This window comes from Poecile atricapillus, chromosome 2, assembly GCF_030490865.1.
Source record: "Poecile atricapillus isolate bPoeAtr1 chromosome 2, bPoeAtr1.hap1, whole genome shotgun sequence".
Taxonomy (NCBI): Eukaryota; Metazoa; Chordata; class Aves; order Passeriformes; family Paridae; genus Poecile; species Poecile atricapillus.
This window is the reverse complement of record NC_081250.1, coordinates 133,489,259-133,515,288: the sequence shown is the minus strand read 5'-3', so window position 1 is coordinate 133,515,288 and position 26,030 is coordinate 133,489,259. Positions and strand designations below refer to the sequence as shown.

At 36.0% G+C, this 26,030-nt stretch overlaps 1 protein-coding gene across 11 annotated transcripts in view; it reads left to right on the top strand.

Moving 5' to 3' along the window:
• Positions 1-26,030, top strand: part of UBR5 (ubiquitin protein ligase E3 component n-recognin 5) — an 86,687-nt gene that overhangs the window by 29,510 nt on the left and 31,147 nt on the right. For 6 of the 11 annotated variants that reach the window (XM_058830658.1, XM_058830655.1, XM_058830652.1 and 3 more), the window contains 15 exons: positions 1,531-1,680; positions 3,629-3,840; positions 8,131-8,247; positions 8,327-8,437; positions 9,123-9,277; positions 11,144-11,261; positions 12,069-12,253; positions 13,023-13,132; positions 14,709-14,821; positions 21,403-21,546; positions 21,645-21,756; positions 21,964-22,118; positions 22,970-23,167; positions 24,303-24,513; positions 25,139-25,183. In XM_058830658.1, coding sequence (XP_058686641.1) covers positions 1,531-1,680; positions 3,629-3,840; positions 8,131-8,247; positions 8,327-8,437; positions 9,123-9,277; positions 11,144-11,261; positions 12,069-12,253; positions 13,023-13,132; positions 14,709-14,821; positions 21,403-21,546; positions 21,645-21,756; positions 21,964-22,118; positions 22,970-23,167; positions 24,303-24,513; positions 25,139-25,183 — 2,136 coding nt within the window. Of the gene's footprint in view, positions 1-1,530; positions 1,681-2,912; positions 2,992-3,628; positions 3,841-8,130; positions 8,248-8,326; positions 8,438-9,122; positions 9,278-11,143; positions 11,262-12,068; positions 12,254-13,022; positions 13,133-14,708; positions 14,822-21,402; positions 21,547-21,644; positions 21,757-21,963; positions 22,119-22,969; positions 23,168-24,302; positions 24,514-25,138; positions 25,184-26,030 lie in introns of those variants that run through there. The other 5 variants (XM_058830653.1, XM_058830660.1, XM_058830659.1 and 2 more) reach the window with 5 other exon arrangements.

Here is a 26,030-nt window from a genome sequence, read left to right as displayed (position 1 = left end):
AGACTTCTGGCTCCTTTTCAGTATTTGGATACCCTCTACGTTGTGTTCCTCCCTCCATTTCATTCCAGACACTGAGAAAAAGACCCATAATTATCAGATTCAGTTAAGACTGCTTGTTTTGTAGCCGCTGTTTCATTTTATACCTATGAGATAGAGGCTGAGAACTGGATGTGCAGAAATTCTGTGTGCTCCTTCCAAGTTTCCTGAAGGGAGTCTGTGTATAGCCTCGCACGAGCTTCACGGGTGGTTTAAGCAGATGAGGTTGTCCTGCTGCCAGAAGGCACTATCCTGCCATTCCCTTGCATGGGGCTGAGATTTTTGCCTTCTATGGGCTAGTGAAACCTAATTTGGGGAGCCTGATTTTTTAATATTTTTTTAATTTGAAGTCAGATTTGTTTGAAAGATTGGGAAGGGCAGAACTATTTCCTTTGGCAGCAAGCAGTAGGGTCTGGTCAGCTTTGCAGCATGTGGTGAAGTTCCACCTTTTGGGCTCTGTTACTCCATTAAGTTAGTCTGAAGATCTATTCCCACTTTACTTCTATACCCAGTGAACTTCTGTTTCAAGCCAGGTGAATGCACTAGCAGTAGATTTAGAAATCCCCCCTTGTCCCAAGGAGGTGCCTGCTGCGTGGATAAAGGAGGGAAGCAGGACTTCTGTAGCAAGATGGTGGTCAGGTTCAGTTTTCCTGACAGTCCATATTGCTGGACTTCAGTAAGTCACATGAATTTCCAGTGGCCTCTCTTGTGTGTAGATAGAAGCTTTAGCTTTGTTAATGGAAGGAGATTGTTTTGCGTTTTAATGATGATCATTACTTCAGGGGAACTCAGGTTTTCTAACAGAGAAGCTAGGGCAGTCACAGTATTCAACTGAAGTACAACCCTTTGGTTTGATTGGGTCTTTTTTTTTTTAAACTGCATGGTATTAAAACATTGTGCTTTTCCCAGATAACTGTTGTTCATGCATTTAAAGCTTTGTATTGAGAGCTGCAAGTTGCTAGCTTGTGAATTAAATGAGTACGTCATTCTCTGAAAGAAACATTCCATGGAGAAATGTGCAGTCTTTGGCATCAAAGATGTGGCTGTGCAAAGGCCAACTTTCTCCATCAGCTCTGTCCTCCCTTCATTCTAGGTCATCCTGGGAGTTCTGCATCACGTGCATGAGTGTGTGTGCACATGTGTGTATATGTCTATCTTATTTTAGTGCTTTGTTCTTTTACAAAGTGACAGTCAAAAGTTTGAATTTCTGGGATACAGAACAATATGTTTTGGGGAAGTCTTGTTTGGGAAATGTGGTTAGGTAAGTGACAGCAGTTCTTGCAGGGAAGCTGGTTTTGTTTACTAGTTCACCGAGCTTGATTGTAAATGTGGTGGCATAGGAGGCACATGAGTTTGCACTGGTGAATCTGAAGAGCAGAAATTCAATTAATAGATAGGATTTTTTTTGTTTTGATATTTGTTTAGTTGATGGTCTCTCTAGCTGATGTTTTAAGTAGCTGATTATTCACTTAAGACCCTTGTCTCCTCTTATAGAGGATCTTATGTCTCTTCTGGATGCTGACATACATTCTGCTCACCCAAGTGTCATTATTGATGCTGATGCTATGTTTTCAGAAGATATTAGTTACTTTGGTTATCCATCCTTTCGGCGCTCATCACTTTCCAGGCTAGGCTCATCCAGAGGTAATTTTGCACCTTTTTTCTTTGTAATAACTAGTTTGCTGTGGAAAAAGCTAGTGATAGTACACTCTGGTGCTTTAGATGCTGATTTAATGTGAAAGTAGACTGTGATGTGTTGTCAAATGTAGAGTAGACAAGTAGACTGCTGTTCATCAAAATTATTAATGAATTCTGACTATTAGCAGGTAAGTTCTTCAATAACGTTGGTAGTCACGTATTTTAAATGTAAGTGTTGATCATTGGTGTTGCAAAGTGTTACAAAATTATTGCATGTTAAGTTTATTTTAAACTGTAGTGTATATACCTACTAATATATAGATTGCATTACAAATATATATTTGGCTCAAAAATCGGTAATAATCAATGACATGCAGCATTCTTAATACTTTCTTTTTTTTTTTTTTTCTTCTTTCTTTCTTTTGGGTTGCTCTTTGTACACTGTTCTTCACGTTTCATTAGTTGTTCCATGACAGAAGTTACCTTATGGAATGAGGAACTTTAGATAATGAGAGAGAAGAAATCTAAATTTTACTTTTTTTGAAGCATTTTTATAGTTGGATAAGGAGAACTATTGGCAGGTGATAAAAAAAGCTCCTTGAGCAGTGTTAGGGTATTTTTTTCTTTTAAGCATTGTACACTTGCAAGATTTATAACAGACCATGCAGCAATTTCCTATCTTTTTGAGGCTGTTACCACAAATAACTAGAGTATTTCCAACCTGTTAATCCAACCTCTGATGTGATTGTTTATTTAGTACAGTTTTTGTTGCATTTAATGAACATGCTTAATATATTAATTGCTGAACATATAAGTTCCTGTTACAAAATTATTAGTAAGGGGGCAGTATGATGTTTGCTAGGGATTAAGTGCAGTACTTATATGAAATACATCTGTAAGACAGGCTGTTGTGTTTGGCTTATGTAAAAACTTTCCCATTTGTCTAATACAGCAAAAGACCTAAGACTTGGTGTAATCCATTGAACCTATGATGTAATAATGCAGTCATCTCGTATATGTAATTCCATTTGATTTTTGTGAGCATAAGTGAGGTACTTCATAGGTTAAATGCATTTATGTGCATGTGCAAATATTCAGCATCTGACATAACTCCTTCTAAATTCCTCCTTTTTTTTCCTTTTCTAAGGTTATTCTATATAAGATGTTACCACGAATTTTATAGCCCTTATTTTCCATGCATAGTTGACTCGTGGAAAGTTAGTTTGATTACCTGATCTAAAAAATTTTTCTGCATGAGCGAACTGCAGAGTACTGGCTTTAGACAGTTTATAGGCCAGTTGGAGGGGAAGCATTTTGGTAAGGAACATTTTCCTGTGAGGATCCTTTTAAAAGCTTGTCTGACTCTTGAAAAGTTTTCATTTAATCTACTCAAAGCAGATGCACTTTAATTTATTAAATCCAGTCCTATAGAATATTGCTTTAAACGAAAGGGGTTGGATTATCAAACATGTATGAGAGCTTTTTTTAATGCTTGCTTTCTTTAACCTTTTCAAATTACTGTTTTTCTGGGAAAGTTGCTATGAAACTCTCTAATAAATACTCTTTTTTGGTTTGCATAAAGCTATCTGTCAGACTGTATAGACTTAAGATTCTTTTATTGTTGTAACTACATTGATAAAACTACAAAACTGCATATTGTACTGGAAAACTTTAAATAGAAATGTTAAATATATTTGGCCTCTTATGATGCAAGTGAAATTTCACTAGAATTTTTCATAGTGCACAAAACTGTAAGCCTTTATTTCTAGCTTATTTTATGTTTAGTAATTCTAAAGTACATATTCCTGAAAGAGTTAATATATTGAATGTTGCATGTCAGGACTATATTTTTAATCTGTGTGAGTAGATTAACTGCTGTTAGTTGCATCCTGAAGGGTCTTTACTAGAGAGTGGCTTACTTTTATCCCACTGGTGTGACCCAATTGCATACCAGTTCTCCTTCTTCCCTTAGAGAGAGACTCTGAGCTGTTGCGTGAACGTGAGTCCGTTTTACGTTTGCGTGAACGAAGGTGGCTTGATGGAGCCTCATTTGATAATGAAAGAGGCTCAACAAGTAAGGAAGGGGAACCAAACCTGGACAAGAAGAATACACCTGTTCAAAGTCCTGTTTCTTTAGGAGAAGACTTGCAGTGGTGGCCTGATAAGGTATGGAATCTTTTTTAGCTATTATTTGCATGCTGTGCAACAGATCTGTTTATTTTTTTTCTGAATAAATACTGAGAGTTGCCTTTTTGACTATCGTGTCTTAGTTTTGTGAGATAATGTATTGAAGCATATTCCTTATTAGGCACTTAGTTAAATTACACGTAATTAATGACATGCTTATAGCTGCACTTCTGTTACTAGTGTTTTAATTTTCTTCTCTGTGTATTTTCAAGATACTGCTGTAGATCATAAGGCTTGGGGTTTTTCTTTTTCTTTTTTTTTTTTTATTTGGGTGCTTAAAGCTTTTAATTGGCAGTAGGAAACTCATGAAACAATCTAAACTCTTCTTCATCAAGGAAATGTTTTTTGATAAGGATTATTATTCCTAGAGGTACTTTCAGTTTGAGCAGATTAAACTTTTAAACTGCAGGGGTAAAAATTTGCATTTATTTGCAGTTGTGTTTTGAGTTGATCACTAACTTGGTTGCTCCTTCAAAATCTTTTGGCTTTGATTAGCTGGTTTTTTGGTAACCTTAATTCCATTTTCAAGGCAAGAAGTAATTACGGCAGGAGATAAAGTAGTAGAAACACCAGCTATATGTTGGTAATTGAGTATCTGTGGTCACTGTCTTTATGGATTACTTAGATCTTTGGGGAGTTGAGTTTTTGAAAACTTAAATAAAATAAAACCCAAACCAAAAAGCTTCCTAGGAATGGCAGTGATCATCTGTGTTTAGCAGACCAAATTTTATTGACTTGGTCTAGTGTTCCCATTTCTATCTGTCCACGGGATCTGTGAGGTTGCTTTTTTGATCGGTCACTTTCTGTGTCTCTGTTCATCTCAGACTAAATATAGATAGAAAGCTTGAAAACAGAGGTGAACGTTGGGGCTTATTTCTGCTAGCAGCAGCATGACTTTAGATGCTGTTGTCTTCTTTTAGGCATTCAAACTGAGAAATTAAGAGACCTAAAAAGAATGTTTGTCTAGTAGATGCTCTGTACCAGATCTTTTATGTCTAAAGTGTTTTCCTTTCTTTGTTTTGGGTTAGTTGTTGGTTTTGTTTTGTTTTCCTCATCTAGTAATATTGAGCTTCTCTGACACTGAAAGTTGGCAGCTTTTGTCCCCCTGACTTAAAATGAGAAAATCTAGCTTGGGCAGAGACGTTTCAGGAATTCAACATCAAAGAATAAATATAGTTTAGATTTGGAATACTGACTCATCATCTGTGTTTTGGTAATTGTTACTATGGCCATTACTGTTTTTTTGTTTTGTTTTGCTGTGATACCTAACTCGATTCCTGTGCAGTTTATATATACTGAACTGCTTCCCACTTACCCGTTTGCATGTGCACTCATATAAACTCCAGCTTCTGGGCTTCCAGTTAAATGGAGGTGTCTTATGGAAGGCCTTCCATTTTTATTCAAAAGTAATTGAACTTCCCATCATTTCCTTCAGCTGAACATTCATAAGAAATGGTTCTGTCTTTTTCCTTCTATAAATCCAGTATGAATTTTTGTTGGTAGTATTTTCCAGCAGAAATTCTTCAAGGTAAAAATCCTGAGATAGTTTAGCAGAGTGTTCAGGTGTTTCTTTCATTTTGGAAAATAGGAAGGAGGTCTTGAAAGGTTAATGGAAAAGACAGTAATCTAGGGGACAATTTATAGCACACAGGAAACCACTAAAAAAGAGCCAGTCATGTTTGCAAATATTTTTCCTTCACTCTTCATTATTTTGACCTTTAGCATTTGGGACAGAACTCTGTAGGAGACTGTGATGAGGGTGGTTAACTTTCATTTGTGGGAGGTGAGGTACCAACCTGAGAGGCATGGCTGACACTTTTGGAAAGCTGATAGTGCTCCCAAGTGCATCAGTTTCATCAATAATCTGAGACTGACAGTGTATAGCCATGTTGCTCAGGTACTGAGTTTTCTCCACCAAATAAATCTCATCAGTTGCTGAGGAATCCAAATCAATGAGTACATTCTTCTGATATTTCAGATATTGTTACACTGTAGTACTATCAGTCTACACTTGCACTGTATCAACCTTGTGTTGTGCGTATCAGAGCCAAGTGTATCTGTAGTGCGGTAATGGCAAATACACTGTTTTTTCCCTGCTTGACTGTAATTTAGGTGCAAACCAAGCCTTTCGTTTTTTCAAGTGTATTCTACTTAGCTATTGAGACATTAAGGTTTTTTCAGTAGTCTGCATCATTCTCAAGTGTGTTAATTTCTCTGGTCTGAAATCAGAATTTGTTGTTGAACATGAGTTGCGGGTTTACAGAAACTTTGGGCAGTTGGTTGAATGGCCCTCTGGAGGTGAATGCAGCATTGATCCTGAAGCACTTAGGTCACAACTGCTAATAGTTTGATGGAAGAGAGAGAAAAAAATGTGATTGGCAGGTTTCTCTAATATTCAGCTTCTTATACAAAGCTGTGTTTTTAAAAGATATGTTAGCAAGTGAAAACTCAAAATGAGAGTGTCTTGGAGCAAAAAATTAATTGCTTTCCTTACTTAACTCTGAGGCATCAGGCCTGCTAACTTCTGAAGATGCATCTCATTAGACTACAGTAGGTTCTGATCACAGTTCTTTCTCAGAATGTGCAATGTTTATGCCATGGCATGTATTAATAATCATGACATGGATTAGTATTTGTGTTACTTCTGTGCTGTGTTGGTAGATGCCCTCCAGAACAAAATCGTTCTCTAATGATTTAACTAATTCTAGAGACTCTTATCAGGGTATAAAAGAGAATTGCTTGTGATTGCTTCTGTCCTTTCCTCCTGCTGCTTTTCTTTTTCCCAAAATACTGGTGAGCATTTGGTAACAGCTGTACTGAATGAATCCTGTGTCACTCAAGGACACACTCATACCTTTTGGAATGCACACTTCTAGGCATGAAAACAGTAAAAAAAATATGTAAATCCAGACATATGAAACTAAAAATGTTTCCACTTTTAAACTTCTGTGGTGAAAAGTCTTCTAATTCAGAGGACAGATAAATGTACTGGATAGTGGGACTTTTTTAATGGCTGTGTTCAGTTTCCCCTCCGACGGCTGAAGTAATTAAACGTGGTGTATTGTAATCTGAGAGTCAGTCAAAAGGTACTGATCTGGGAGATAACCACTGCAGAGACTAGATATCATGTACCTCTTTCAGATCTATAGCTGTAGAAGACAGCATTTGATTTTATACTAGTTTAAGTTGGGGGATTTTTTTTCATTTTTTGTGAAGCTGGAAGTGGAAGAAAAATTTGAGTTATTAGTAGTAAGGAACTTCGGAAAGAACATGTTTGTCCTAGAGCTGCACTTGCTGAGGAGCAATGAAACATTACAAACGTTTCTCAATGAACAGAATTCAATGTTTTGTGGAATCACTCAAATTCTCTGTAGTTTGTGAACCATTTCAATGCAAGGAGGAACAGGAATTTGCAAAAGTGAGGTTGTAACATTGTGTAGTTACAGCAACATGGATACAAAACCCAATTTAGGAGGGAGGAGATCAGAGCTGTGAGGTCCACGCAGGTATAGTATGAAGCAAATGAACAAAGTGATGCAGTGGAAAGAAACCAGATGAGTTTTGATAAAATGTTAAAAAGGAGAAAAAGGCAAGAGGAATAAGCAATAATTAGAAACTTTCTCAGCATGTCAGGTTATAATGATACATTATTGAGACATAGCATTCTGATTTTTTTAAAACTTGACGTTGTTTGCAGTTACTTACTTTGAGAAATGAAAGATAAAAATTGTTTAACTGATGAAACAGCAAATTCGATAATTGATTTCTTGGGTAGCTTGGAAGATACCTTCCTGACTATACTTAGCAATGGAATAGTGGAATTATGTAGCTTTTTAGTTAATTTCAAACAGCCAGAATTTCAAGCAGAAACTTTTTTTTCAATGTCACAGGTCCAGAGATCTTTTCATCTCTAGTTTTATGAGCAGTGCTGTGTTCTCAAAGCACCGTGTGAACTCTTAAAAAACTGTCCAAATGAATTGTCATATATATGCTATTGCTAAAGTTAAGGGAAATAATAAAATAACATCTTTCTTTCTTTCTTTCTTCACTTCATCAGAAACAGTGATGTTTGGGGGGGGGGGGGATGCTGATCTTGAGACAATCTGGATATCTTTATTTTAGGTTTATAATCTTTATTTTCAGGTTCAACATTCATGGGTACCTTGAAAAAAAACAAACAATTCCAAGTTCATTTTTTTTGCATTTATATGTTTTTATAGATGCATTTATAATATAATTTTCTTAGACTTTGTATTTCTGTGTTTGTAGGATGGAACAAAGTTTATTTCTATCGGAGCTCTATATTCTGAGCTTGTGGCTGTCAGCAGTAAAGGAGAACTCTATCAGTGGAAGTGGAGTGAATCAGAGCCTTACAGAAATGCACAGGTACTGTATAGCTTTAAATATTCCCCTTCAGAATTATTTATGTGCTTTGAATATCTAAAATACTTTTTTATTTCTAAAGAATCCTTCACTGCATCATCCACGGGCCATGTTCTTGGGCTTAACCAATGAAAAGATTGTGCTCCTTTCTGCAAATAGTATTAGAGCAACTGTTGCCACAGAAAATAACAAGGTATGAAATGTTCGCTGGTTGCTGAATTTGACAAAGCTGTGTTTTTTCAGTTGCTTGCACTATATTATAGAGAAGTTGTTACTTCAGCTTCATCTGCACTAGAAACTACTTAATTCATTTACTCATTCCTTTCTTTTCCTTCCCATCTGATATTTTGTAGAAATACAGAAAATTTTAAAAAATTACATCTATCAGATTTAGAGCTAAAACAGTGAAAAAATACCTGGTTAATCTGATTATCTGAAACACTCAACTTTTTGCTGTTACAGTAGAAACTGACTCTGGTTTGAGAATAGAGAAGCTTTTTAATGTTCTGTAAAGATTTAGTAGAAAAACCAAGGACATTGAAGCTTTCAGTGATGTAAAGTAAGTTAGCTAAATATGCTTTTTAGCCTCATTAGAGTGAACTTGAAAATGTTTTGGTAAGGACACCAACACATCCATATGCTTTATGACAGGTTTCTCCTTTTGTTTTTTCCAAGTTTTTTTGTTAAGGTTGAGGACTGGAAATAGAAGGGAAAACAATTCTGAAAAGCTCTCTTTTGGGGAAAGAAAAGATGGTAGGGGATAAATTTCCAAAGAGTATAATTGTTTCTTTGTTTCCCCCCTTTCAAAACCAGTAAATATTTTTCTTTTTTTTTTTTTCCCTTTACCTTCTCTGTTCCTTTCTTTCCTTCTCCCTTAGGTTGCTACATGGGTAGATGAAACTTTAAGTTCCGTAGCCTCTAAATTAGAGCACACTGCACAGACATACTCGGAGCTTCAGGGAGAACGGATTGTTTCTTTACATTGTTGTGCTCTTTACACGTGTGCTCAACTAGAGAACAACTTGTATTGGTGGTAAGTATTGGGTTTGTGTACAGCAGTGTGGATGCTCTGGGTGTCTTCATGTCTCCAGCTCTAAGAAGTGTTGCAAAACTACTGAACCACCATTGTTCTGAGTTTGGTAAATCTGCATTTGATCTTAGGTTCCCTTTATAAAATATATTTATTCTCTTTTTTAATGCCTAAAGCTTTTGGATCCAGTTGTAACATCTTTAACAGAATAAGGTCATTCTTTTAGGAGATGTGTGTAAATGCTTTAGCATTCAGATGTATCAGTACTACACAGGATCAGAGAATAACCTTCTCTATGCCTTTTGGGTCTTTTTCAGATTATAAATATGGAAAAAACATATGAGGTCAATGTCCCTCTCTCTGGCTCTGTTAGAAGATTTGGTCCATTAGTTTGTGTTCTAAATCTTAAAGAAGGGGGAAAATAACATCAAATGCTCCCTCTGGAGTTTGTTGTTAAAATATAACACTTTCAAACATAAAGTATGAAATATTAGTTAAAATATTTCAACTAACAAATTCACGATTAAGATGACTACACCGAAAATCCCAAACAAACCAAAGCAGAAAACAAACCCTCAAAAAGAATACTTCCAAAAGGGTTCTGACATGAGTTTGTAATTTAAATGAATTCATTGAGTAATACTAATGCATTGTCAACATGCATTATTTTTCAGTGTGTCAGGAGCCATTGCATTATGTATTATGCCTAAAGTTCAAGTGGCTTTGAGGCATGGATGAGTTAAATACTTGATGATGAGCTGGAAATGAGAGCATTGAAAATTAATTGTATGAAACAGCTTTCTCATTAAATTCTTTTAACTCTGGAAAATATTTAAGTAGATTTGGAGCCAGACTTGTAAACTTCTGGTCCTTGGTTCTTTCATTATGCCATGGCTGACATGGCACACTTTAATTACTCTTTGTATAGAAACTGCTAAACCATAGCATTGGACATACTTGGATCCTTCCATATTTAGTGGAATAATCAGTGCAAGATACAAAATTATTTATTAGCATTTGCATGTAGTCTTTGGAATCAATTTATGTTATAACATGTCTTTTTCTGGCTAAATGTCAGCCGTGGTGATTTTATGTTACCATATTGATGCAGAAGCTTCTGTTACTATTGATACCCTTAAGTTACAGTGATCTGCAATACAAGAGACAGGATTTCAATTTCCAATGTTTCACAGGACTGATGCTTTTTACATTTTACTTAACACGATGGAGCTTCTTGAATCAAAGCTTCTAACTGTATAAGCCACTGACTAAAACATGAAGTATCAAAATAATAAGCATGCTTAACTGTATATGCAGGATGATTTTTAACTAAACCGAGTGGATCCCATTAAAAAAGAAGTGGGTTTTTCCCCATCTTGAAGTCTGTCGTAAGAGCCCCAGACTCCTTCAACCATGTACGCAGAGAGAAAGTGAAGGTTTTAAAATTTAGAAACAAAAATCATGTTCTCAGAGATTGCAAATTCTGGAAATTATCACTAGTCAAGGGAAAGATACCTTCAAGTTCAGAGAGGCAGGCTGCATCTTGAGAGCTGTGACTGGAGTATACTACTTAAAACAGAGGTTTTGCAGTGCTTTAGACTGGAAGGAAAGCCATTTGGCAGTGAAATAGTGTGCTCTTCCTCTTCCTCCTCCTCCATATAAATTGAGGTAGTTCAGATGAATTTGGGAAGTGGGGATACATATGGAAAAAGATGACATTTGTGCAGTACTTTGAGATTTTGGAGAAGGTGTCACACACACTTTAATGTTTGCTCATGATTATATTAAGCAGAAGGAATAAACTCTTCAAAGTTCTGAACAAAGCTTTTCTTTCACAGCCTTTTTAAAATATCATGCATTTTTCCACAGGGGTGTAGTTCCTTTCAGCCAAAGGAAGAAAATGCTAGAAAAGGCCAGAGCAAAAAATAAAAAGCCGAAGTCTAGTGCTGGTATCTCCTCTATGCCAAACATAACTGTTGGAACCCAGGCAAGTACATCTGTCACCAGTGGCACTTCTACCATGCTGTATATGATGAGCTTACAACGTGCTCTTAAAATAAGACAACAAAATTATTTGGTACAAAAAATTATGCACAAAAGTGATAGCAATAATGTGAAATTAAAATAATATGTTTGAATTATATGGCTGTAAATGGCTGTCTTGTTAGTACTGTTACTGTTCTATGACTCCTGCTGCACAGAGGAACAAGCTGTACTCATGCAAAGTACTTCTGTTTTATTTTACATACTGATTCTGTATTTTGAGATAAAGTAAGTATAGAAATACAGTTCCCAGTAGAACAAATAGCTTTGCACATGATTAGGCATTTAAATGCCTGCAGTATTAGTGTCTGGTTTTGATTTATTTATGCAGTGTGATAGACCGAAGTTTGAAGCCTTTACCAAAAGGGCTAATAACTGGTACAGAGGATTTTTTTTTAGTAGTACTAGAACTAATATGAGACAAAGCAACTCCTTCCCAGGGAACACATTTCTTTTGATTCCAAAACCATTCTAATTGATACTGTGATGAGTCTCTGTTACTGGATTAATTGTTCCTTTTGTAGTTGAGCAGGTAAATATTATACATTCAAGTTTCACTGCTAAAGCCGTTGCTTTCAGCTGTGAATTGCACAACAGCTTCTTTTTTGTACATAATGCTGACTTTCCTCTTCACCTGATTACTTAAGTTTTCTATTTTGACTACTACATATGCCACCAAGAAAACAATGTACGTATGATTTCCCGCAGTAGAATTAATTTTTCTCATAGAAATAATTATTTCTATATATAGGTGTGTTTAAGAAATAACCCCCTCTATCATGCTGGAGCAGTTGCTTTTTCAATCAGTGCTGGAATTCCTAAAGTTGGTGTGCTAATGGAATCTGTTTGGAACATGAATGACAGCTGTCGATTTCAGCTTCGATCCCCTGAGAGCTTGAAAAACATGGAGAAAGCCAGCAAAACTACTGAGGCAAAGTAAGTGTGGAGAACACGTGTGCATACACACAGATTGTTGATTTGATACTCTCTTGAACTGGGGAGTAATAATGGAAAAGGAAGGTCAGATTTTTATAGTTTTGAAAATTTTGCCGTCTTTATAAGGTACTAGGTTTCTTGTAGGCTTGGCTAGATGTGCAGAAATGCTCACTGCAGGAAGGGTGTCTCACTTGTGTGAAAGCACTGTGTACATGTGAAATGCAGGAGGAGTATTAAATGAAGGCTTGCCTACAGTGTTTCGTAAAGTTTCCAAGATTTTATATTTTAATAGCTGAAAATGGAAGCAGTCGTTTCCTGGCTCTTTATGAGATAAAACAGATCTGTTTCAGCCCCTCCATAGTAATAAAAATATTATTTTGGGGGTTGACAGTTGCCATTTAAATGTTTCTTATAACAGATTTAAACAATTTCAAGTAAAGCTTGAAAATGTTTAGCAGTTCTGGAGTTTCAGGTTACTGCATAAAGCTAATAATTCTTTCCTCAGATGAAGCTCATCGTGTTTATTTTCTGTAATAGTGTACCTGTGCTCAGTTAATGTTAAGCTAATCCCTGATTAAGCAGCATTGCACCATCCCCAGTCTCAAGATTTACAGCCTTGCTGGTTAGGATGGTCATTTACAAGTGTGGAGTTACTTCTTTGAAGTATTATTAAAGGAGCAATGCTGGGATACATTGGCGCTTTGTCTATTGTCACAGAAAACATTTCACTTTTTTCTTTCTTCATTCTGAGTACTAACTTTTATTCTAGACCTGAAAGCAAACAGGAACCAGTGAAAACTGAGATGGGTCCTCCACCATCCCCAGCTTCCACTTGTAGTGATGCATCCTCAATAGCAAGCAGTGCATCAATGCCATATAGTAAGTAATGTATAGCTCAGAGTAAACATAAATAATTGTGTAGATAAGAGGTTTCCATAAAAGGCAGTTCTACAGTGATTCTGTACTAATTTCAGAATTCTTTGGTCTTTCAGTCTGTACTGCAGTATAGATAAAGGATTTTATAATAGACTTTGAATAATCTGTGAATTGTCAGTGTTAAATAAATGTATAAGCAGTGACTTCTCAATGTAAGGTGTGTCTGCGCAAGCATAACAGTTCTCACAGTCAAAGATATCTTTCAGGAGGTGATCAAGAGGAAATTCTGAAGATATATTAATTTTTATTTGCAATGTGGTAATGAGTTTCCTTGCAGCCCAGAAATTGAACTTGTTTTGAAAAACTTCTTTAAAGATTAAGCTGCTGTTGAACAGCTTGCCTTGTAGTTGAAAGTCAATGCAGAAAGCAGTACTTTCTATTGGTTACAAAATAGGTATCTAAAGCAAGACATTCTTTATTAACATACAAAAGCAGTCAGGGAAGTTTCATATTACAAGTTGTGCTTAAAAACCTGAAAGACTACATGCAAATTTGTGTAACCGGACTCCTTAAGCATTTTTTTCCTCTCAGTTTAAGCACATAAATTTATAAAATGTAATTACATTGCTGTTATTTGAGGAAACCTTCTCTCTGTGGCTTTTCCTTCTAATTGTTCACAAGCTTCAGTTTTAAGAAGCATTGACTAAATGACTCAAATGGCCTTGTGCAGTGGCTGAGAATCTCATCTGCTCAGATCTGCAGTACTCACTAATTTTACTAAGGTCTTTTACTATTGATTTCTTTTGCAGTTCATTCAGCTGTAATTTTCCATTGACTACAACTTCACTTGGGTTTTTGAACTAGTGTTTGAAGTTAATTGTATGATTAGCTTAGAAGTTCTCTTCTTCTTGTTTTAAATATGTTGCTAGTATTAATTACGCTATATACTCAACTTGAAAGATTAAAGGGTCTTGTCACTGTTAATTTAGCCATGTTATGTATTGAGATTTGATTCTGAGTATACTACAGTTGCTGTTCAGATGAAGTCTGCAGCAAATATAACTGTACTGCAGTTGCCATTAGCCCAGACAACTATTCTCATTTGTTGTTCTAGAAGTTTGCCAAGTAATCCATATGTGGTAGGCAAGCAGACTTTTTGTAAGTTTGATATAAAGCACTGTATCAGGGGTGACTGAATGGTCTCACAGTGTCAGCCATTTTACAGCACGAGTATGCGAGCCCTGCCAAAACAGGGCTTGCTCCTTGTATTTTAATTTTTTGTATTCTAGTTATTGTAGTGTTTAAAATTTAAAAAAAATACTGTATTCTAATTACTTTTCTTAAATATCTTTAAAAATTGCTTTGCTTATCATATAGGCTTCATTAGTTCCAAATCCACAGAAAAACATGAAAGTGACGTGATATACTTGTTAGGTAGCTCTGACTAACTGCTTATTAATTTCTACATTTGACTGCTGCTAATCTCTTGAGGGAAAAGGTTTGGTGTTTACTGAACATTGCATTTTGATGCTTTGATTAAGTCAAGTCTTTCTTTTTGGTAATAACTTCTTTGTCTCAGAGCGACGACGATCTACTCCTGCCCCGAAAGAGGAGGAGAAAGTGAATGAGGAACAGTGGTCTCTGAGAGAAGTTGTGTTTGTGGAAGATGTTAAGAATGTTCCTGTTGGCAAGGTTTGTCTAAAATCTAAAATACACTGTCCCACTGTTTTTGGGGAGGGGGGAAAAAACCAGTTTTTCTTTTAGATAAGCTAACTGTTAAAAAAAGTTCATACTTTTGGGGGATGCTTGAGAATGTTTCTGATGAGTATGACTTTAGCTGTGTTTATATTTTTCCATAACAGAATGGTAATAGTAGAGCAGGTGTGTTGTGAGTAAAATGTGATAAATCTCAAAAATTTTAAGTTAATCCCCAATATTAAGAAAAACAGATGTTGTTTCATTCAAAATATTATTTTGTTGTGTTGAGCAATAACTTACACATGTCCAATGAGATTGTGAAGGGTTCCACCAATTTTGCCTGACTTTTACATACACATAGGTAGAATATTTGGGTGAATCTCATGTTCTGTGAACCAAAGGACAGAAATATTTTGGTTAGAAATTACACACTTCATTAATATGATTATAAAGTTATTTGATTTATTATTCCAGAAAATCCCTTTGCTTAATCCTTGTAATGTTTTCATTTTGTCTCTTATAAATCTTCACTCTGACTCAAGAGCCACATAGAGGAAAATAGTCCTTTTTCTCCTTGGCATGGTTGTGTGATGTTAGGAGCGATTTGGTCCTCTAGACGGTTCTCTGGTATGCTTTTCAAAAATAAAAGCAAGGAGAAAACCAATAAGGTTTTCCTCAAAAGGGAAAGATTGGGTTGCTTTCTACTTAATTCGTAGAAGGTTTAAAAAAGTTAGAAGTTAGTAAGAGTTATTTTAGTTTCATCCCTAATGGATTTACTTGTGTGGCAGCGTAAGATTTGCCTTGAGTAGTATCTTTGGAAAGAGCAGGCTCACAATGACTTTTCATTGTCAAGTTTAGGTCATTTCTGCAAAAGGGAATATGGGGCAACTTAGTTCACTGTAACGCTTCAATTTCTATAAATAAGATTTTGAGATCTAGTTGAAGTTGCTGAAAGCATTGTTTTCCTCTTATACCATCTTTGGGAAAGTCCCTCTTGTCCTTATCTGTCCTTCTTGTTTTAGATCCTAAGATTTTCAGTACAGAGAGTGTTCTACTATTTCTGTATACAGTTGCAAAGGTGTCTGTGTATTGCATCAAGATCTACTATAATCAGTATAAAAGAGCTTGAATTTTTATATTTTCACTGGAGTGCTAAAATCAGTAAGTGGCATGTCTTCAGAATACAGTTTCTGGTGCTGATTCTATTCTAGATTAGTTGTTTATGGCAAAAATGCTTGTTTTCTTTCATAAAACATGCTGTCCTTTTCCAGTGGTATATACTGCCATTCATGTTTTTCCTTTTACAGTTTTGTAATACTTGATCTTCAGGACTTGCTAGAGTAGAATCCAGCAGACAAAATCATAACTACTTTTTGCCTGGTGGTGTCTAGGTTAAAGTCAGAAATGCAGTTTATTAACTGCAATAAACAAGTTTAAGCCTTGTTACGTGTTCTGTTGTAATTTGGATCAGTTGTGTGATTGCATGAGGAAAAACCAGAGGCACCTTAGTGTGCAGAAGAGTTACCCTTGGCAGTTTTCTCCGACAGACTCTAGAGTAACGTTGTTCATTCTGGAACAGTAATGTTTGTAATTGAGCTTGTTGTGAGCTGAATTAAGCACAAAGAGGATTTTAATTCTGAATAGTATGACTATTGTATCCATAAGTAATTTTTGAATGTGTGTGTACAGAGGTTCAGACTGCAAAAAACATGATTAGATGGGTTTGGGCTCTTAGGACTTACTGAGTTAAGAAGTTCTACCCTTTTATAGTCCACCCAGATATACATTAATCTGGTATTCCATGTCTTCTGTTTACCTATGGACAGTCTGAAAAGTCACATCTTTGATGTATTGTTATGGGTGGCTTCAGCGGTATAAGCATCTTCCATGAGAACATATTATTGCAGTGTAACCTGGGCACATGTTACCCTTGGTGTTTCAAATAAATTGGAAAGGCTTTGAAACTTCTTTGAGTTTATGAACTCAGTGTTACAAAGTGTGGTGTCAATGGAACAACACGTAGCTTCTCTCAAAGTTCTGTCATCCAGTAAAATACATGGTTATGGAGCATGTCAGTACTTTGGCATCTTTGTGAAATGCACATGTAATTTGGTGGATATTTTTTGAGCACAATATGAAGTCAATTGCACTAAACTAACTGATTTCTGAGGCAAAAAATCTTGCTTTATTTAATGATTCAGATTTGAAGGAGTAAGAGGAATAAAGCAATTATTTTGTACCTGTAAAAATTTTTTACTTTTTACCTTTTACCTGTAAAAGCATCTGAAAGTTTGAACATTTATATTCTTTAAAATAAAATTAATTAGGTAGCTATGAGCTTCTGGCAAAATATTTGCCACCTGTCAAAATTATTTATATAATTCTTTGTTTTACACAAAAAGAAAAATTTTCACTTAGTCTTTGGGAGGTAGAATTTAGAGATAGGAAAGGAAGGGGTTCAGATTTACTGATGTGCAGCCTGTGTTCCTAAAATAGTTTTGTTTCTAGAAATTTTATGTCCTCATGGTTTTGGATATATGCAGCAGCTTCATGATGTCTCTAAAAAATGTTTGTTTAAAAATCTTTCCATGACCCCTGCCATGTTCTGTGGAATGGTGGACAGGTAGAAGGCGTTGACTTCTAAAGTGCCTGTGTCTCTCTGGGCTTTTTGTTGATAATGTAACAGCTCTCCCCTGAGTGCTAAAGGTCCAAGATGAGTGTTTGTGATCATTCTGATACCAGTAGATTGTGCAGCCTGCATTTTGCACACTGCTTTGTTTGTGTGGATTTCATATGATGCCAAAGCAGTGAATGACCAGAGAGTGTGACAAGAGTGCAAAGTTCTTACACTGGGGTGGTCTTGAAAGAGATTAAGAATGCATGTCTGCTAGATACACTCTTGTAGTTAGTCATCTCCTTGCTCCTTGGAATTTATTACCTTCCAATCTCATTTCAAATTAAATCCTTCATGACTTGGAGCAAAATTAAGCCTTTTTTCCTCCAAGTCTGTTACTGGATGGAAGAGGTAATCATTCCAGGATTATCAACCTCTAATGGAAGACTGATGGAATGAAATAGCCTGGCACTTGTCCCATCTCTTGTCTGTGTTGGTGAGAAGTCTGATGGAGTGTTCTTTTAGTGTTGTTGAGAAAAGATACAGGCTGAAATAAGCCTTTGTTACTGCTCACTGGTATCAGAGGGATAAAAGCTTTCTTCTGTTGATCCCATGCGCTTTGGGATATTTTACTTAACTACATTAGCTTCTGGATCTCTTCTTCTGAAATGCTTAAATGGTGTTTGAAACCACTGCTAGAACAGAGGGATGGGGAACCTGGGTTGGAGCTGCTTTTTTCTTCTTTGGCAGCTGCGGTTCGTTTTGGTCTGAGGCTTTCCATTGGCAGTGTCCAAGGCCTCCCCAAACAGCTTCTGGTCATCAAAGTTATCCTCAACCAGGTGAGAATCCTGTGTATTACCAGTTTTGCAGTTCCTACATTCAGAAAACCTATCAGCTCCTAGGAATTTTGTAAAACATAAATTTGCATTGAGTAGTTTGTTCTTACTTTGTATTGCATTATTTCAGTCAGCCACTTGAACTTGTTTTGGTTTTTTTTCTTTAATTCGTGTTTGAGATTGAAGCCTTCCACTGAGAAGGATAAATCGAAAAAGCTCAGACTGGATCTTGTCCTAGAAGAGTTTTTCACTCCCTATTAGGAATCTGTAATCTTTCAAAGTTGAGTATTTTTTAAAATTGTGCCAGTATTTCTTTGAAGGTGTTCATTCTACCTTTGGGATAGAGATGAAGTCTTTTCTGTGATGTTAAAATTTCTTCCATTTCAAAAAGAAAACTGGATAGGAACTAAAAAAAAAATTATTTTCCCTAGTCTTCTGCTGTTGTGTTTTGAGGAAGAATGTGGTGATTCTGGAAAGATTCAATGATTGCCAGTGGCATTCTGCTGTTAGGGACTGTGGAAGTGGGTTGATAGTAAGGATAAAGAAGTTAACAACTGTGTTCATATTTTAGTTTCTCAAATAATTTTTTTAAGTTTTATTAAAAAGACCAGGTGTCATTATCTTGTAGTTGAAAATACACTAAAAAGGCACTCTGCTTTTCAGAAAAAATTACTTAATTTTCTGTTTTTTGTTGCTTGCTTTTTTCATTCAATTGATTCTCTTATTAAGACCTAGTAAGGCGCACATTGTATATGTAGTTGTGTAAAATGCTTGTTTCTAATTGGTGAAACTTTTGCAGTTAGCAGTATCAGTAGTACATTTGTTCTGTAAGCTAAAGCATCTCAATCCTTTAAGTTTTTGCATTTTATTTTTGTAATGAGTTTTTCAGTTATCTCAGACTTATATAAATTCAGTTAAAGAGGAATGTTTATGTTGCATATTTATCTTGTTTGGTGCTGGTTCACTGTGCCAGATCTTGTTTTGGAGTTTTCTGTGTACAGTTATCAAATGCTTCTCTCAAGCTTGTTACTTACTACATCAGGGGACAGTTTTATTTTCTTTCTGTATAACAACCGACAGCTGTAGTATTAACTTTAACTAAATAACTGATTTTAGTTTGAAGAGGTTGTTATCTTCTTAGCAAAATCTTAATAAGCATATTTTTTTTAGTTTTTAAAGATACATGATCTTCCTCGAGAATGGGAAGAAATATTTGTCACATGGATGCCATAAGAATTCCAGCACTTAAAAACTGTCATTTCTCGGAGTACATCAAAAGTGATATAAGTGAGAAATTATGTAGTTGATAACACTAAGAGCAAACAGAAAGCATGCAGTAAAAACCTTTTAATTATGGAGATAGGATATGTTAAAGACTGGGGAATTGTACCTATTCTTAAGGTGTGCTTCCATCAGAAGGCAGCCCAAGTTTATAAAGTTCATGTAACAACATTTAGTCATTTAAGAAAAAAGAAAGAGACTCTGCATATTGGACTAGAAGCTCTGATTGAACCAATGGTGTGTGATTACAGGCTTATAAGTTAGTCTAATTATCTTAGAAACATCTAAATGTACATGGAAAAACTTTTTTTACTAAACCACAGTTTTTGTCTAGAGAGTTGTCTTGCCAATCTCAATACAAATCTGTCTTTGTATAGTCCAGATGATGGTTAATGTTTGTGAATCTTGACTAAGTCTGAATTTTGAAATTTTTGGGTAGTATTCTTACAGCTGTCAGTGATGCTCTACTACTAGAACTTGTAATTCTGCTTCTAGAGTGAAGGTTCAGCATGTAGGGAGAAACTGCTGTAACTCTATCCACAGTAATCTTTGTTACAGAAAAAATCAGCTAACGCTTTCAGGTTTGTCAATATATAATTTTCTCTAGTGCACTTGATAGGCTGTACTTACCTAGAGAAATTGGGAGAAAACATGGAAGTGCCTGGATTTTTCTTACATCCAGTATCTTGAAAATTTGAGATATGTTTTTTTATGGTTGGAGACTTTTAGAAAGGTTTAACAAAGGTTACTTTGTTAAGCACTTTCTGTGTAGAAACTGTGGAGAAATTAGGGCTTATTAAAGACTGATGGTTGCTTATATCTAGTTTTGATCAAGACTGAGAGCACACAGACTTCTTGTTTCTGCTCACAATTCAATATTGTCTGTTCATTCCCCATCCCCTTTTGTGCCTTAGTTTTGTTTTCATTTTGAGAAAACTATGGTCTCATCTGGAAATTCAAAGGGCTTTGCTGTTTGGTGATAGCACAAGTTCCTGTATCAAGGAAGCCTGTTTTGACAGTTCTGATTAGATATGCATGGCAGCAACTCTTCAGAGAGGCTTACAGTCTTAGAGATGCCTGTGTCAGTGTGGGGTTGAAAAGCTTCTCTTTCCTTGGGGGGGGGCAGAGAAGGACAGACACACACACATGAGGAACATGTGGATACACTTGTCTGTATCCTTCGGTCCTAAGAGACTGGGTGGAGAACTTGATCACTGTGTGTACAGAACAAGTACGAGACCCATAAACTAACAGGTCTTTTTTCCACGGCATAGTCTTGTTGAGGAAAGAACACTAAAAATTTTCAGGTGGGGCCAAAAAAAGTTTTTTCTTTATCTTGTAGTATAAGAGCTAGAGGGCACTTGAGGAAGGAGAAGTGTAGACTTTGTTGTTGTTGAATTGTTGGCTAATGTATGGAATTCAGTGCCACAAGAATAGTGTTTATTTCCAGAAGTGATTGTGCAAATTAATAAGAGGAAGGTCTATCCAGGCTATTAAACATGCAATTGTCCTGCTGTTTCCAGGAGGTGGAAGTTGGAAAGAGACCAGGGGAGTACTAGTAGGAGCTTCTCTAGTCAACTGATCTTGGCTCCTGATGGATGTAGGATGTTGAAATGGAGGGACCTTTGATATGATTAAGGATGCTTATGAGGTCATTAGGAAATCCAAGTTTTTCAAATTGCAGTAATTTTAGCAAAATGACAAGGCTAATGACCAAGAGCTATACAATTTTATCACTGGATATTGTAAAATTTTTCCTCTCTCTGAAAAAGGTGTGGTTTATATTGAAGCAAATCAGATTCTGTTCAGCCTTTTGGTAATACTCTAATGTGTTCTGCCTGTAGGTGCTAAAAGTGGATGGTGCATATGTTGCTGTGAAATTTCCAGGCACCTCCAATAATGCAAACTGTCAGAGCAGTTCCAATTCCGATCCTGATCCTTCTTCTCTCCTCCAAGACTGTAGGCTGCTCAGAATAGATGAACTGCAGGTATGTGTTTGTGAAACATGGAGGAGAAAAATCAGTATTTTGAAGTGTCAGCACTATGTGTGCTTAATTACAGCTAAAAATTTTACATTTGTTTTCAGGTCGTGAAAACTGGCGGAACTCCAAAAGTTCCTGACTGTTTTCAAAGAACACCCAAAAAGTTGTGTATTCCTGAAAAAACAGAGATCCTAGCAGTAAATGTAGATTCAAAAGGTAAGTAGGACTTACCCTGTGAGTCCAAATCTGTTGGTTCCTTTATTACCTGTCTGTGATCCAAGTGAAAAACACCTACTTTCAAAATGACATAAACAGGTGCTTCCATTGATAAGACTAATTTCTTGAAAGTGCTTTAGTTAGCAGTTCTTTTACTGGATGCCATCCATAAAATGCATTAACTTTTTTCTTCATGTGTCTTTGAAGGAGTGCATGCTGTTCTGAAAACTGGAAACTGGGTTCGATACTGCATATTTGACCTTGCCACAGGAAAGGCTGAACAGGAAAATAATTTCCCTACTAGTAGCATTGCATTCCTGGGTCAGAATGAGAGGAGTGTTGCTATTTTTACAGCTGGACAGGTTTGTGGTTTTGTGTCTCAATCATTTAACCTCACTGCACTTCACTTCTGTCAACTTTGAATGAGATGGTACAGCCTTCTGTAAGGCTTCCAAAATCTTGCAAAGAAATAGTTTTTCAAACAGGTTATGAAAAACTTGCTGCTACTTTCAATATTTTGATGGCACGAGGGGAATAGCAATGAACTTACCTAAGCACATCTTACTTAAACTATGCCTTGAATGTAAAAAAAGGGCAAAAAAGGTGACAGAATGGTTCTTGCATTAGTATCAACTTGTTATCTAGCTGCATTTTGGAATATGAACTAGCTATATTTTGAAACTGGGTCAGATATAAATCCACTCTTGAGAATAAATGGAAATATTAACAAAAAATTCATCTGTAATTGACTAAAAGTACAGATTCACTTAATCCATCACTTAAAGTGATGGAGGTTTTGTGCAGCTCTTCCACAAACATGGCATACTTTGTTTGGGAGAATTGAAGGGAACATTTGTTGCAAAATAATTGAATTTGAATGTTTCATTTCAATATATTCAACTTTACTTGGAGCATTTAAGTAAGCTAAAAGCATAGATATTATTTGTTTCATTGGTAATGTTAATTAATGAATGTATATCATAAGGAAGATATTTTAAGTAATATTTATTATGTTAAGCACATTTCAGGCATTTGCAAAACGGAATTTCCTATCTTATATTGCACCACTTGTATTGATAGGAGTCAATGACATAAATGAGAATCTTGGGTAAACTGTTGTAATTGCTGGCAGTCAAGAACTGGACCTTTTGGGAAGGATAGTATTTATAAATTGAGGAGACTTAATAATGAAACTTTTTTTCCCCAAATATAGGAATCACCTATTATTCTTAGAGATGGAAATGGCACAATCTATCCAATGGCAAAAGATTGTATGGGTGGGATACGAGACCCTGACTGGCTTGATCTTCCACCTATTAGTAGTCTTGGAATGGGTGTTCATTCCTTAACAAATCTTCCTGCTAACTCGACCATCAAAAAGAAAGCTGCTATTATCATTATGGCTGTTGAGGTAAAATATTTTCTTTGCTGCCAAATAATGTGCTTTTTTTTTCTCTTGCTTTTATAAAGTTATGCTTAAAGCAGCTTCATGTTTAGATACTGATTTATATTTTCACTATTTGAAAGAAGCTAATTTCAACGGAAGATTCTCTTAGAAACACGAAAACATCAACAAATCTGCCAAGTAAAGTGAAAGACTTTTTTTGGGTGGTGCATGACTTCTGTATCAGGCTTTTAATTAGTAAGGTGGTTTTGGGCATTGATCTTGAAATGGTTACGTTTTTATATCTGCTATCACTGTGCAGTTTCATTTTTCTCATGGGTGTACAATTTTTCTCAGAGATCCAGCAACTTGTTTTAGTTGGATGATCCCTGAGAATGCAATTTTTTTTAAATTATCTATTTGGAGCATGCACTAGGAAACTAGGAGAGGAAAGTGAAGGTTTTTGCACTTCAGTCACATGTAGAGTTCTGTCCTCATCAGTGATGAGTAGTTGTGTTGTGAATTTTTATGTCATACTTATAAAATCTTGTCAGTAATTTGTTAGTTCTGCTGCTACCCGGAGATACTGTGTACCTGTTAGGCTGAGATTGATTTCACAGTGAAGGAGTATTCCATCATTACGGAAAAACTGGTTATATATGAAGTGAACCTCCCAGACTTTCAACAGCTTCTGTTCATTCACTTCTCAGCACATAAATCACTTGTTTAAAAAGAGCTAGATTGGAACTTGGTTGTGCAGATCCTTGGGCTTTTTCACTTGTATCACTTTTCCCATGTTACATGGAGCTATGAAATGGAAGTAATCTATTTTAAGAATCTGACTGTGAAGCCACAGGAATGCTTTTGTGAGCCTAATGGCTTCTGCTGCTCCGTTCCTTTTGCTTGTCTGTGCCTGAATGCACACAACTGTTTTTAACAGTGCTATAATTGAGATGATGCATATTCTGAACAGCTCCTGCACTAGCTTCCAGCCAGTGTTGGGGGTGAAGACCTTCCTATTAATTTCAAAATTAGAAGTATTTATGGAGCTTACATTTTTAAATTTTTAAAATTTAAATTTAAATTTACATTTTACATTTTTAAAAAGCTTACAAGCTTTTGTGCTTTACATTTCTAAAATATTTTATTCTTTTGAGTACAGAAACAAACACTGATGCAGCACATTCTTCGATGTGACTATGAGGCTTGCAGACAATACCTGATGAATCTTGAACAAGCAGTTGTCTTGGATCAGAATCCACAAATGTTGCAGACGTTCCTTGGCCACAGATGTGATGGAAACCGTAATATTCTGCATGCCTGTGTGTCTGTATGCTTTCCAACGAGCAACAAGGAAACGAAAGAGGAAGAGGGTGAGCTCAACAATATAATGAGAATAGTTTGAAAATAATATTTTCATGAATTTTCAAGAAAATATGAAATAAAGGCTTCATTCTTCATATATGGGTATATTAAAGTTTAGCACCTAAAATGTGCCCTGGCCTTTCAAAGACAACATTTTTATTACTGTCAAAAGGTTTCATGAGAATTTTATAAGAATTCAATAGTTAAGAGCACTAAGCTGTTTTTATTGATTGTAAAAACTTTTGACATTTGCATGTTAGTTTTAGATAAAAAGAGTACTTCTCTATCTTTGTATCACTACTATCCCCTTTATATCATTAGTAAAATTTATGGAAAAATGGTATTTAAAATTGTGAAGTGTTCTAGTATATGTTAAGACCTTTAATTAGAAATGCTACTTGTCATTGATATGTATTAAGAAATGTGGAAGAGCGACCTATTAGTGGCAGCTACTGACACCATTTTTAAATGTCTGTTAAATACTCTTAGGTAAAAGCATGTTAACAGAACAAGGTTGCTAAGTCAAGCACTCAAAAATTAGGCAGTGGCAGAATTAAGTTCACCCACGTGCTGTACACGGGTATGCATTGTGAAATGGTCTTTAATTACACCGTCATACTATTTTTTCCACAGGACTACCTCATTCAGTGCACAAGATGGACGGTGCTCACCGAATGGGTAGCTATTCAATATTTCTTTTTATCCTCATCATTCAGTGTGTGGCCCCATTCCTTACTCTTGCACACCATACAAACCCTGCACTGAATAACGAATGAACTTCCTTGTGGGATTTTTGTATGGTGCTGTCATTGAATTTTAGTCATTTATAGACCTTAATTGTTCCTCATATCCCTATTTATAAAATGAGGGTAATGTGCAGCTTTCTCACCTCTTGCTCGGAGTTTCATTATAGCTTGAAGTTTTCCTGTATTCAAAGCTATTAACTAATTTTGAGCGTTCTGTTTGAGAAGCCTAGGGCCTGATTTTGAGTAGGTGTTACTTCAAAACACTGAATTCTAGACCTGGATTAATTGTAGTTTTAGTTATGCTGTGAATGTTAATTATTTCTGTGAGTCAGGCACCTTTTAGGTGTCCAGAAATGAGTACAATGTATCACAATCATTTGTAAAAATTTGTTTCACAAAGTTCTGTGTGATGATAGATGTGGCAGAAATAGGTTCCAGTTTTCCAAAGTGATGTTCAGGGCATTAAGCACAACGCAGTGTTCCCCCTCTCCTTCCAAACTGTAGGTGCCTTAAACCCCTCCCTAATGTTGCAGTAAACAAGGCATAAGCAGTCTGCTGTCTGTAGAACCCTTCATCTTTAGTGTGTCGTCCATCCTGTGCACTGATTGAGGCAGGGGTCTTGTTGCTGGGTGCAGGACAGGTGGGGTGACAAAACAATCCGAAACAGAAAACCCAAACCAAAATAAACAACACCTAACTGTGTAACTGGAGATTGCGTTACTATAAGCATGCACGGAAGTTGAAATAAGGATGCATAGGCAAATTTATTTTCTGACTTT